The sequence below is a fragment of the Lissotriton vulgaris genome, chromosome 8 (assembly GCF_964263255.1).
Source record: "Lissotriton vulgaris chromosome 8, aLisVul1.2, whole genome shotgun sequence".
Classification (NCBI taxonomy): domain Eukaryota; kingdom Metazoa; phylum Chordata; class Amphibia; order Caudata; family Salamandridae; genus Lissotriton; species Lissotriton vulgaris.
The window spans coordinates 554,915,422-554,929,318 of NC_141696.1; the positions used below are offsets into that span (position 1 = coordinate 554,915,422).

Below are 13,897 nucleotides of genomic sequence, written 5' to 3' on the forward strand. Positions count from 1 at the left end.
TCCCAGGGATACAAAATCAGCACCTTTGCTATGTGCTGTACATTTCACCACAGCGATTTCTGCTGGTCCCTGCAGAGCTTCCAGCAGTAACCTGACAAATTCTCCATTCCTGATAGGGGAACCTGAGGATGTCATGTAGCCCCTTTGGGACCACAACTGACCGAAGTCGTGAACCACACCAAACCCATATCGGCTGTCGGTGTATATGGTGACTCGAATCTTGTTGGCTGCCAAACAGGCACGCGTCAACGCAACTATCTCAGCCACCTGAGCGGAGTGTACCCCTTCTAAACAGGCGGCATAGATTATCCCATGAATCGTGCAAACGGCAAAAGCTGCTCTTAACTGTCCAGCATTGTCTCTTATACATGAGCCATCTACAAAGAGAATTTCATCAGGGTCTTCCAAAGGCTCATCGACAATGTCTGGTCTTGGTTTGGTGCACAGTTCAGTCACTTCAAGGCAGTCATGGTCCTCACAATCATCATCTAAGACATTTGGTAATGGCATCAGTGTAGCAGGGTTCAAAACTGAGCACCTCTTTAGGGTCACATTCTCTGCAGCAAGTATAACCTGCTCGTATCGTGTGAGCCTGTTGTTAGTCAGGTGCTGCGTTTTGGTCCTGGTCATTAACAATTCTACTGAATGTGGAAAATGTACCACCAATGGATGCCCCATCACAATACTCTCACATCGCTCAATGCTGACACCTGTTGCAGCAACGGATTTGAGACATCCGGGCAACGCTGCGGCTACTGGGTCTAAAGTAGCCGAGAAATAAGCAACTGGTCTACGGACACCTCCGTGATCTTGGGTCAAAACTGCAAACGCGCAACCTTCCTGCTCGCAGCAGAACAATGAAAACAATTTGGTGTAATCAGGCATTCCCAGAGCCGGAGCACGACATACGTCCTCTCTCAACGCAAGGAAAGCCATCATGCAGTCTGTGTCCCATGGTACCGGATCACTCACGTCCTTGAGCGTCAGTTTCTGTAAGGGCTTCGCCTTTAGTGAGAAATTAGCAATCCACTGGCGACAGTAGCCAACCATTCCCAGGAACATTCTAACCTCTCTTTGTGTGGTAGGCACCATCATTTTCATTATTGCCTCTATTCTGTCTGGGGACACTTTCCTTATTCCCTTCTCTATTCTGTGTCCCAAATACTGTACTTCTGGGAGACAGTATTGTAGCTTGCTGGGAGATACCTTGTGACCATTCTCTGCCAGATGGTTCAACAAAGCGATGGTGTCTATTCTACAGGCATCTTCTGTCTCTGACGCAACAAGGAGGTCGTCTATGTACTGTACAAGAACTGAGTTCTGGGGCAGTACTAGACTTTTAAGATTTCTCTTCAATAGTTGATTAAAGATCGATGGGCTTTCTGTATACCTCTGTGGGATACGACACCATGTTAACACGCGATTTTCCAGCTTAAAAGCAAAAAGAAATTGTCTCTCCTCATGCAGTGGTATTGAGAAGAAAGCCTGGCACAAATCAATCACTGTGAACCACTCAGCCTGTGCTGGAATCTGAAACAATATTACTGATGGATTCAGTACCACTGGACAGCATGGAACGACAATGTTGTTCACTTTTCGTAAATCCTGAACTTCCCGCTAGGCTTCTGCAAGCCCATGATCGGACAGTTACACTGACTGCCCATTATCTCCTTTAGGATTCCCTGTCTAATCATGGATTCAATCACAGGTTTTATTCCCGCAATTGTTTCTGGAGTCAGCTTGTACTGAGGTGTCCTTGGAAATTCTGTATTAGGTCTCACTTGTATCCTAACTGGTTCCACGCCTTTGACTAATCCAATCTCTTCTCCCGTAAAGTCCCAAACTTCCTGTCTGACTGTCTCTCTCAAATCCCAGGGGAGTTCCTCCACTGTTAGTGCAGGATATAGTTCAATGCACAGGCGTGTGTTTGCAACCTTAAAGGCAGCATCATCATCATTCGTCTCTAACTCCACTCCCTTAGGTGTACAATAGATGGTACAATTAAGTTTGCATAATAGGTCTCTCCCCAGGAGACACACAGGACTAGAATCACATACCACGAATTGATGGTTGTCCCTGAAGTTTCCTATTCTTACTGGAACTGGCTCGGTCAGTGGATTTGTCATCTTCCTATTTGCTACTCCCACCACTTGGATAGTTTGTCCGGAAAGGGGCAAGTTAGGGACCACTGCGGACCGTACAGTAGAACGAGTCGCACCCGTGTCCACCAGAAAGGTAGTGGGGTGTCCGGCTACGTCAGCTTCTACAAAGGGTCCTCTCTGATCTATCTCTAATGCTGCTCCTAAGGTGCACTCTTCCTCTTCATTCAGACACCTTCCTGTCACTGGGTTAAAGGCATAGTACTCGTCTCCGTCTATCAGAAGAGGCATCTGTTGGTATATCTTGTTCCCTGCTCCGATCTTCGGTGACTGGGGAACGGGAGCTCTCGGAGCGGAAGTCCCCCCTTTTGCCACCTTGAGCTTGACTACTGTTGATCTCGGAACTTGGGGAGCCTGACTCTCCTCTTCCTCCTTCTGTACTTGATTGTCTGGGTTATGGGGACACTCACGCCTCCAGTGCCCGATCTCATGACACTGATGACACCTAGTAGTTTTCTTCAGAGTCGCCAGGTCTACCCTTGGCCTTGGACCCTCCTCGCTGTCCCTTTTCTGACCGCCCGATCTTCTCCCCAATGTTCCACTTCCAGACTGACCCTGTCCTCCCGGTTGCATCTGGACTAGCATCAGTTTATCTTTGAGCTTCTTCGTTTTAGAGTCTATCTCATCACTGCAGTACCTTGCATACCTCAGGATCTCGTCTAGAGGTTTGTTCTGCCAACAAATCAAATGTTGTTGTATCATGAGACAGATCTCAGGTCTCAGTCCTAAAACAAACTTGGACACAAACTGTCCCATGTCCTTTGGATCCATCACATCCAATCCACTGCACTGCTTGAATATCTGCAATAACCGCTCATAGTACTCATGGACTGTCTCCTTCGGTTCTTGTCTAGTTCTATCTATTTTCACCCAATCTATGTCTTGTGGTGGCACCTTTGTTTTTAACCACGTGATCACTTGCTTGTACTTTATCATGACTCTTGGCGAAGGTCCATTTGTGAGTGCATCTCTTTCTGGCTCCTCCGTGGGCCATTCAACACTGATCTTACATGCTACCCACAAATCTCCCGGAACCACAATGTCAAACAATGTGTTCAGATCAACCCACAGTACCTTTGAAATTTTAACAAACCTCTCTACCTGCTTGTACCATTCTACTGGGTTTTCTCTCAATTTTGGAAATGTGTTCGTAAAAGCAGCCAAATCTCCCCTACTCCAGGGTACATGCACATATCCTCCGTGAGCCACTTCCCTCAAAGGGTATGCTTCCGCATGCATAAGCCCAGCTCCTGGAGATGTCTCTATAGTGCTCCGTCTAACACTTTTTTTTTTTACCACTTTTCCTCCCACTTGTCCGGTTGAACCCATATTCGGATTCCCACTATTAGTTCTCTGATGTGGGTTTTTAATCCGATCACTCTCTTCTCGTCTAGATCTTGGTCTGTATATTGCAACCTATGGCCACCCTGAAATGCCTTTGTCCTGGCTACATCCACGGAGTATTTGTTCGCTAGTTCTCTTCTCGTGAGCTGCCCTAGCTCTGCGGGTAACATCCTTCGCTACAAACAATAGTTCATCTGGTTCGTAAAGTTCTATTCTCTCCAGGGGTATCGTACCTTCCACTATCTCCTCTACCTCTGACTTGAGTCTTAGCACGTCTATTCTCCTTGCCTTTATCACCGCTCTCCATGTGCCTTGACTAGAGGTTTCGCTCGGGTCTTTCCCTTTACACTCCTGACTCACTCTTCTATCCTCCTCAGGGGTGTTATGAGGAACACTTGCTCGCTCCCATCTTTCGCAGTCCCAATCTTGTCTTCTCTCTGCAGTTCCCTGGGCAAACGTACCCCTATTTTCCTCACTCCCACGGTCCCCTTCCTGTCTGCTTCCATTAGATCTGCAATGGGACACCTCCCTATTCTCCGGACTCCAATGTCTACAATCGTCTCTTGCCCTGTCGCTCTGGGTATCCGTGACTGTTTCCCAAGTTTGCAGATCTGGTCTTAGTTCTCTGATTGGTCTTGGCCGTGGCCCTCTCAGATCCATCGGTCCTCTTAGACCCCCCTGTTCTCTGGATGAGTCTGCCGATGCTGCTAAAGGGGTGCTCCCTTCTACAGGTCTGGACCAGCGGTTCCAGTCGTCCACCACATTACTTCTATCTTCACTGACATTCCTTTCCCTATCTATTTGTGGCCGACTTTCGTTTTGTGGCTGTTCTGGATTGTACATTTGACACTATGGGACCTATGGTGACAGGTACCTTAAGAGCATCCGGTAGTCTCTGAGCATTGACACCCTCTTCACAGTGTACCTGCTGTACTGTGAATCTCCCTACTACTCTCGCTTCAGGGGTCCGTTGAGGTACTCCCTCACCTTCCATCGAGCCCGACCTGTCCCCTACTGGGCCTAAGTCGCTCTCCCTTAGTACCCCACCGTCCACTACCGATGTCTCTCTCCCTGTTTGTGGTGGTGATCTCCCTTCTATTTCTGGATTATATGGAGGTGGTCTCTCTGACAGCAACCTTTCTATCAAGCTGTCGTCCATCTCACTGTCATCATCCTCTGTACTCTTTTTCTGAGTTTCCCTTTCATTGACCAACAGTGGGTACAACCTGTCTCCCTCTATGGTCTGCACTCTCCACCTCTTGGCCAGTGCATCCCACCTCGCGTCCTGTACCGCCCTGACTGATCTGTTCACTCTTTCCTGTCTCCTATCCCTGTTTTTCTCGTGGGCTGCCCTGATCCATGCATTCAATGCTTCGAACTGTGTTGGCCTAGGCAAAGGTTGCAAAGAAGACATAATCGCTTTTAGCTGATACAACACCTCTAATCTGAATGTCCCGTACCTAGGAAAGGTCAATTCCTCATTCCCCTCAGTCATCTTACACCAGTTCTCAAGCCACAATATAGTATGTAACCCAACATTCGTAGACATATAATGAGCTGTCGTATCCTCGGGTGGAGCCTCTTCCCCACCCCGAGGTTCTAGTTTCTTTTCTCCCGAAAAACAACTTCGCAATCCTTTTAGACATTTCATGATGCAACCCACACCGATTCCTTGTTTACTACGCTCGTTTATTTCACATCCCAATCCCAGCGCGGCTTCTCCCTCAGCCGTCCTATCCCAGCGCGGCGCTTCCTGACGTCACTCGCCTCCGTTTTGCAGCAGTTCCCCTCCTTTCTCCACTCGTCTCTCGGTCATGCATGCGTCCCAATCATACACCTTGAAATGATCACTTCCGACCAAGCAATCACTTCTCTGACTGTATGGCCACAGTCTAACTGTAATTGTCACCGACTTTGCAAATGTCCGTCCGTTTAACGACCAGACAATCGCTTCTCTGATAGTTTACATACACACGGCAACTTCCGACCAGCGTCCGTTACCCACACGTTCACACATTCGTTCCCCCTATCTCGGTCCTGCGGGCGATCAATGGTACCTCATGATCCCCTTTCAATGGTCGACAATTACTGTAGGTGTTCGATACACCCGAACCACTTAAACTCTCCTTGAGCTTAAGATTTTCACCGGTTGCACGCGCTCACAACCTGATCTCCTTTCACACTACAGGCATTCAACTCCGCTAGACAACACAATTCAGCAACATAATACACACCGCAATCTAACACGCATGACCCTTTTTATACTCACACTCTTACGACCTGCTGCTTTCTGCCACACCGTCACTCTCCGTCATTTTCCGTGGAACGCCATCCTCCGTCCGAAGTTCTGCGGACGCACATCTCCAGATCTCTATGGGCCTTGGGGAAATCTTAGCCTACTCTAGATTACCCTCACTCCAGAAGATAAACCATCCTCTGCTACCAACTGGAAAGGTGGGATTTTCACTTTAGAATCAGAATCAGTATTCTAGAATCCCGCCACAGGTCGACTAGACCTTTTTATCTGTCATAGAGTGTAGAAGGCAATCTTTTTCAACATATCAATTCGAACTACCTCCATCGCCTTCCCCAAAGAACCACTGACAAAAAGTCAAGTTTGAAGATTTATTATAAAGCCAAAAGCAGTTGTGTATATAAACACCTCAGTAAAAGATTCAGTAGATATACGGGCACTAATACAAACATAATCCTACGGAAGAGTCTCAGTCAACTAAGAAACAACACAAGTATAATTTCCAAAACCACTAGACTTGCAAGAATTGCTATAATCTAGGTCTTGGTAGGCATCGAGGAAAAGAAGAAAAACATCCAGATTAATCTGTCCCTACACTATACTAAGTGACATCCTACTTAACAAATTTCCCTCCTAACAAAGGTGTCAGCCGTGGTGACTTCCAAAGAAGTTCACTCACTCAGTTCGGACTTAGCCTATGAACCCATCTCGCATGGAAAAGCTATCTGCCTACCCAGCATCTTTCTTCGCTCTCATGCGCATCTGCTCTGCTCTCCTCCCGGGATGCTGTCCCTAATACGAAACCCATAATTTGGACGACACGCCCTAAGGGACGCCCCTCTCAAAGTATTAATTTTCAAAGTAACTTCATTATGACATCTTCATCCTTGTTCGTTGAGAAACGGCCTTGGGTCCCAGAGTCGTCTCCTCTTGAAGTTGCTTCCCTAAAATTCCGCAGCCACTCCTCCAGGTCTGGAACTACCATCCTAACGCTCATACACAATGGGCCCTTCTCTACTATCTTTGGTTAACCTGGCACCTGCAAAGGAACGCACATAAATCGGTTCACAGATCCATGCTACTTGCAATTAATTTTCTAAAGCAACCTTCTAGGAAAGACATTTCCATGATTTAATGTTAAAAGAAACATTCTTAGTTCGGCCTACACAATCCTCTCTCCCCACCTGGGCCGCTGCACGTTTTCGAGATGTCACCCTCTAACATTGGCAAACAGTTTCGTTCATTAGGCCTACATCATTATAGCAAAAGAAAGAATACATTTTCTAACTAAACACTTCTATGTCGTTACATGAAATACAATAGTGAATTTCTAAACATGCATTTAAATACATCAATGCCTATTTAAGCATCCTTAACTGAATTAGTATTACTCTACAAATACATTTCTAGGTTAACATGACATTAGTATTTCAAAAGCACTTTACGTTACAGCTATGTAGATTCTGGTACATGGGTTCATAGCTTTGTGTCACATTTAAACATGATTATAATCCTCTATATATGCGGGTGCTGATTACTCATGAATATGGTGCACCCCTACAATTTCTAACAGGGTTTTTGCGCTCTCTCACCTTCATTACGCCCCTGCTCAGCGGGTGGGAGTATTTGATGAAAACTTTTTTTGTGAACATCGAGTTGGTTTTACTCTCATTTCTGTACAGATTTGATGCCTGCGCCTGTTGTAACCCTAAGGGCGTCCGCGAGGCACTATCAACGCTATTACTGTACTATGTATGTCTTCAAAATTTGCTAATAAAACATGTTGAAATAAAAAAAAAAGAAACATAGCATCAGACGCCCCATCATAAACTGGGTGGCCGATTGAATGTCCTTCACTTTGGCTTGGGGTACCCCTAGTGGATGTTTTCTAAGAAAGTTTTGCTAAGACTCCACCACGAGAAAGTCTTCCAATTCCCCTAAAGGGGCAGGGTTACAGAACTTTTTGTTAACCTCCCCTATTCCTTCTTCAAGATGACACCTTAAATCATCCGCTCTATTATATAACTGTTTAAGTCTATAATGTTTAAACATATGGATCCTGGAAATCATTCTGTGAAATACTCATTAATCATGCTTAAAAAGTTAGATGGATAGTTTATGACATCAAACTTGAAGGTCATGAATAGGTGCAGATTCACTAAAAATTTTACGCAACGCAACATAGCACGGCCACTTGCTGTGCTGCGTTGCGTGAAAGGGTGACATTAGAAATGTGCCATATTTCCATGGACATGGTGCATTTCTGCTGCCCTCTTGTGCTTCTGCACCGTGTGCTGCCGAGCACCAACGCAGGAACCCTTGCATCATGGTGCACGGTTGCCTGCATTGCAATCAGGACTGTTTTTGTACAGGAAAGGGCACTTTCCTTCACAAAAGCAATCCTTAACCTCATGGGTGCTGCTAACGTTCGCACGCGGGGCTAATTTCCCCGCTGTGCTGAACGTTCCAAAAACGTGATGAGCTGAGCTCGTCATGAGGACAGCTCCGCTGTACTCCATGACGAGCTGAGCTCGTCACCAGCATGCGGGCGCTGCGCGCGGCCCCCCCGCGTAGCGAAGGGGCTAAAGGCATTTTCCTTTTTCTATGTGTGATGGGGAATGCATCACATGTGGAAAAAGATATTTCTCCATGTTACGCCTGGGTGTGGGAGGGATACCATTTTGATGCATTCCCACGTTACAACTCTTTATAAATCTGGGAATGCGCCAGAATTGATGTGAGGATGTGTGGGAATTTCCACACTCTACCCATGGAACGCTTCCTTGCTACAAGGTAATGCAAGGCATTGAAATGCGCTACTTTGCGTCGCCTTGGATTTACTAAACAAAGCAAGGTGGCTTTGTTGGCTTAGTAAATCCCAGTTAAGAGCTTGCAATGCCTTACGTGCCTTTAGTAATGCATGGGCAACTCAAGCTCTTTGTAAATCTGGTCCTTTTGGCTGTAATACCCTGTGAGGTGTTTCCTAATATTCTGCATTCCTGGACTAAAAAAAGGTTCCTGGTGAATGACAAGTAGTGCTTTATCAGAAGGAAACCTCCTTCAGCAACCTGGACTGTGTAGCTAACCTCTATGAGGCTCATTTTGGGCTAATTAAAAGATAAAAAGAATCGTAACTTTGACGACTTGTTGAGTATTGTACCATGTAATCTGAAGCTTCTCTTGGGTACCCTCTTGACTGCCTCCTTTGAATGGGGGAGCAGACCCTTCTGGCTTAGGAATGATAGATGCACCCAAAGAAATTAAGTTCCTGGTGGTGGATGATGCACTGGTTAGTTTTGATGGGATATGCGGCTTCTTTGATTGGACCATAGGATGAGTTATAGCCATGTGTCTAATGATACACTGCCAATTGGCAAGAAGAAAATAATGGGTCATTTCTACCTGAGTGTTGATAGGCCCAGAAACATGCAAAGCAGATTCAAAAGATTTGAAAACTTTAGACTCCACATGAATGGGAGTCCATTTTCTAATCTTTATTCTAATCTTGCTTGGTTGCATTATCATAGGGTTCACAGCATCACTGTTTCAAAGCAAGAGAAGGAAAGGGGCAGTGGCGGCTGCCACAAACACAGGGTGGTGGGTGGGTGAAGGGAACACAGGAGGGGTCGCCTGTAGGGGGGGCTGATGCGGGGGGGTTTTAATAATATATATTTTTTAAATAACTTACCTGAAGCTGCCGGCTGCCTCCCACGTCGTGTAGTGCCTCCTGTATTCTTCCTGGTCCCAGCAGCCCCTGAGACAGACTCCCATCCAATCCCTGTGCAGCGCGGGGATTGGCATGAGTGGGCTGGAAAGAGGCTTCGCTCAGACCAGGGAGTCTATGTTGTTTCTGCAGCCCGCCGGTTCAATGTAGCCGGGCTGGAGAAACCTAAGGGCGCATGTGTGTTTGGCCGGCCTGAGATTGCCGGCCAACACACATATGCGCACTTAGGGACTGCATATAGAACTCCTCCTCCTCCTCCCACTCCTCGGCCCCACCCCTCCCTACGGGGCTGATTGATGTGCAACATACAGGAAATAGGGTTTTAATGTATGTTGGTCTCTTGGGACGTAACACACTCCTCATCCTCGTTTCATTCCTTGTTTATGAGGGACCAAATCCCGGCACTTAATTTGTAAACAAAAAAAAAGTAAATGTAGGAGCCCAACGTTTCGCTTAGGAGCTTGCCGCCACCATTGTTGAATTCCTTGTTTGCTTGATGCAAAGTCTGTTTAGACAAGTCTGCCTCCTGGATCTTTCTTTCAGCAATCTACTCTTCCTGTTTCTACCTCACTCGTGTACATTCTTTTTAATCCTGGCCCACCACCTACCACTTTTGTTGAGGGCCCCCCTGGAGCTCTGGCCCCCACCTGCACCCCTGGGGGGGCTGCAGGGACATTTGTTACGCCACTGAGAATCACAAAAATCAACAGTTATCGCAGTGCTGTGCCAGTCTGTTCGGCACTGATCTTCGTTATTGTTTCTCCATTTTGCCCTCAATCTTCCTGTAGTAAAATTTATGTCATTAGTTGCTACTCAGTGGAAGCAGCAGTTATTATGAAGTGCATGTTGTTGTATGAGTTGAGCACCTGCAGTGAATGTTCGTAATGCTTGACTTTGTTTATTAAGGGAACTGCTTTGCTGACAGTGGACCAGAGAAGATGGGAAGATCTGAAAAGCAGACTGAAGATAGCACAGCCTCTTCATCTCCCACCTCGCCCAGGTATCAAAGCCTTTCTAAATCCTCTTCCTATCTTGCACAAGTGTTTAAATGCAGTGTGTGACCAGAGTCTCAAGAAGGGTAATAAAGACTGATTCGCAACAAAGGAATGTGCATATATCCGTGACATTAACAACAAAGACATGATTCGCTGAATTTAGGATCTATCCAGAAAAAAGGATTATAATGAAAGAGATAATTGTATATAGTGTGTGCCAGCGAACTACTACATAATCATATAAATTGAAAGCATTCCTGTATTTTGCATCATAATTGACAGTGGTCAAATTTCAAATAAGTCTTGCTCTGCAACATCATAAAGTCAATTTTGAAATTCAAAAGCATGAAATCACAGCTTTCCAGTGCTGATGTCCTGAGAAACATGGTAAAGCTTTGGAGCTCAACTGTTAACAACATTGCCTTAGGCTAATGCTGCATGTCCTGCCTTTACAATAATAACTAAGCAAAGTAACTTAGAGCAAAAGACTACCATAATCACACAGGGTAGTTTTCCCCGCTAAACAAGCATTGGCAATACCTATCAGTGTGGCTTATTAAAGTGCCTTTGGTGCCATTGATGGTTTTAGGCACTCAGTAAGTCATCATACATGCACTCTGTAATTCATCTTTGCATTCAACCATCTACTGATTCTTTCTTGCATGCACTCTGACACAATTACAATAATACATGCACAAACTAAACAACATACGTGAGATAAACTGAAAGAATGCAAGTAGAAAACTGAAAACATGCTACCGTCCTAACATAGTGGGCATATGCTTGCAATAACTAAACATACCAGCAGGTGGTCGTGTTACAAAGGGATTATAAATAATGTCTCAGTATTTTAAAGTTCAAGCATGACTACCACATTTAGAACCAACGTGTTGCCATCTTGGAATAGTAAAACAATAACACACAATAAACAGCATCATTCAATAAAACTCTCTTAGTTTAGAGAAAGTGGCATGTGTGATGCGTGCACTGCAGATAAAATGAGTGGCAGATCCGTTAACACTGCCTGAGAGCTGTAGTAGTCTCTTAAGAAACATACAAATAAAAAGAGGAAAAGTAAAAAATTGAAAGGGAACTATAAAAGGAGAAAACTTAACATGAAAGGACTAGCCAACCAACACAGACCCTGTAGCACACTTATTTTCAGATGCATGCATAGGTCGGATCAAAAAATTCCATGATTCACAGTTCAAGAGAGCCACTGATTTATGTGGACTGAACAATTACCGCATGCAGTGTGGTGTCGCAAATGAAAGCAGAATGTAAATTACACTCAGGTACACCAATGAGAGAACACATCTGGTCCAAAGGCCCTCTATGTATGCATATATATGGATACATATTTATATAAAATGTTTTTTGTAATTATAAGATTCTGGTGAACAGCTCCAAAGAAATACTAGCAAGAAGTATTACACTGCAAATCTTCTCCCCTAGAATTTGCCAAAGGCAGCAACCGTCACCAACGTCCTTGTCGGGCAAAGTAATATGTGACATTTCATGTCACAAAGTACCTATCTGTAGCTTTAATACAGAAATAACCATACATCCTTAAATGCCTATCGACTTTAACATGTGCTGTTCACAATCAATATAGCAAGCATACTGTATTTATCATAACTTGTCATTACAACAAACTGTGGCCTCCTGTACTGAGTTTAAATTACAGTTTGCAAAGCAAAATACTATTTTTCCTAAGAGGGCTTAAAAGAATTCTGTCGGTGCAAATTCTCTATAGCTACGGTTTGTCAGAGGGGTGACCAGCACAAGAACTCTTCCCTACTACAGTAATCTGTGATATTCCATGAAACAAAATACCTATTGGTTGGTTTTAATACAGAGTAATAACAATTTACCCTTAAATGTGTATTGACTTTAACATTTGCTCTTCACAGTCATTATGTCAGGGTTACTGCCTTTATCATAATGTTTTATTCAAACAATCAGGCCTATAACCTTCATCATTTACTTGTCACTATAACCAACTCTGACGCACTGTGTTGGTCATATGCCTTCCCACAAGGCAATCATCAGGAATACCATAATAAAATTACCAGTATTTACAAAATCCAGTTGTCAAAACAATGTGTAATCCCTACTCATGGCTTGACACTACTATACGCAACAATCGGAACTGAAGTGTGCATACATTAAAAAAAATTACAAATTGATACAAAGTTATTGTTCATAAAACAATATACAAGTCCTCTCAATAGGATCTGATAATCACAGTACAATTCTACTCTCAGGGTTTGTCAGAGAGGGTGACAACACGAAAACCCTTGCCTATTATTGTATTCTGTAGCATTACATGTAACCAAATCCATTTCTATGGTCTGTAACACAATGTGATAACAATCCATTTTAGAGTCTTGTTGGCATTACTGTACGCTTTTCACAATAAATAAGCCAGATCTGTCGCCTTTGTAATAACTTTTGAGAATAAACAGGCTAGACCTATGGCACCTGACATGAAATTTCCCTGCACAGCAATCAAACCTATAGCTGTTATCACTGACTTGCCACTTTTACCATCTTGGGCTTCTGTACTGCATGGCAGCTTTCCCACAAGGCAACCATCAGGCATTCAATCATAAAATTGTATTCAAAATTACAATTCAATCAATCAATCAATCAATTAAGCATTTGTATAGCGTGCTACTCACCCGGAGGGTCTCAAGGTGCTTGGGGGGGGGGGGGGGGGGATCCGCTACTGCTCGAACAGCCAGGTCTTGAGTTGCTTCCTGAAGGAGAGGTGGTGTTGGGTCAGGCGAAGGTGGATGGGGGGGAGTTCCACGTCTTGGCAGCCAGGTAGGAGAAGGATCTTCCTCCCGTTGTGGCTCTTCGGATGCGGGGAACGGCGGCGAGGGCGTGGCTGGTCGATCGCAGCTGGCGTGTGGGAGTGTAGAAGGTAAGGCGGTCGTTGAGGTATCTGGGGCCTTGGTTGTGGAGAGCTTTGTGTGCGTGGGTGAGGAGTCGGAACGTGATTCTCTTGCTGACTGGGAGCCAGTGCAGGTCTCTCAGGTGTCCGGAGATGTGGCTGTGTCGGGGATGTCCAGGATGAGTCGTGCTGAGGCGTTCTGAATGCGCTGGAGCCTTTTCTGAAGTTTGGCTGTGGTTCCGGCGTAGAGGGCGTTACCGTAGTCCAGTCGGCTGGTGACGAGCGCCTGGGTGACCGTCTTCCTGGTTTCGGTGGGGATCCACCGGAAGATCTTCCGTAGCATGCGTAGGATGTTGAAGCATGACGAGGAGACGTCGTTGACTTGTCTGGTCATCGAGAGGGAGGAGTCCAGGATGAAGTCCAGGTTGTGTGCGTGGTCCGTCGGTTTGGGTGCGCTGCCCAGGGCAGGTGGCCACCAGGAGTCGTCCCAGGTGGAGGGTGATGATCCCAGGATGAGGACTT

At 45.4% G+C, this 13,897-nt stretch overlaps 1 protein-coding gene across 1 annotated transcript in view; it reads left to right on the plus strand.

Moving 5' to 3' along the window:
* NALCN (sodium leak channel, non-selective) overlaps positions 1-13,897 on the plus strand; it is a 2,672,759-nt gene that overhangs the window by 2,484,667 nt on the left and 174,195 nt on the right. The window contains exon 30 of the mRNA XM_086934370.1: positions 10,388-10,481. Coding sequence (XP_086790496.1) covers positions 10,388-10,481 — 94 coding nt within the window. The remainder of the gene's footprint in view (positions 1-10,387; positions 10,482-13,897) is intronic.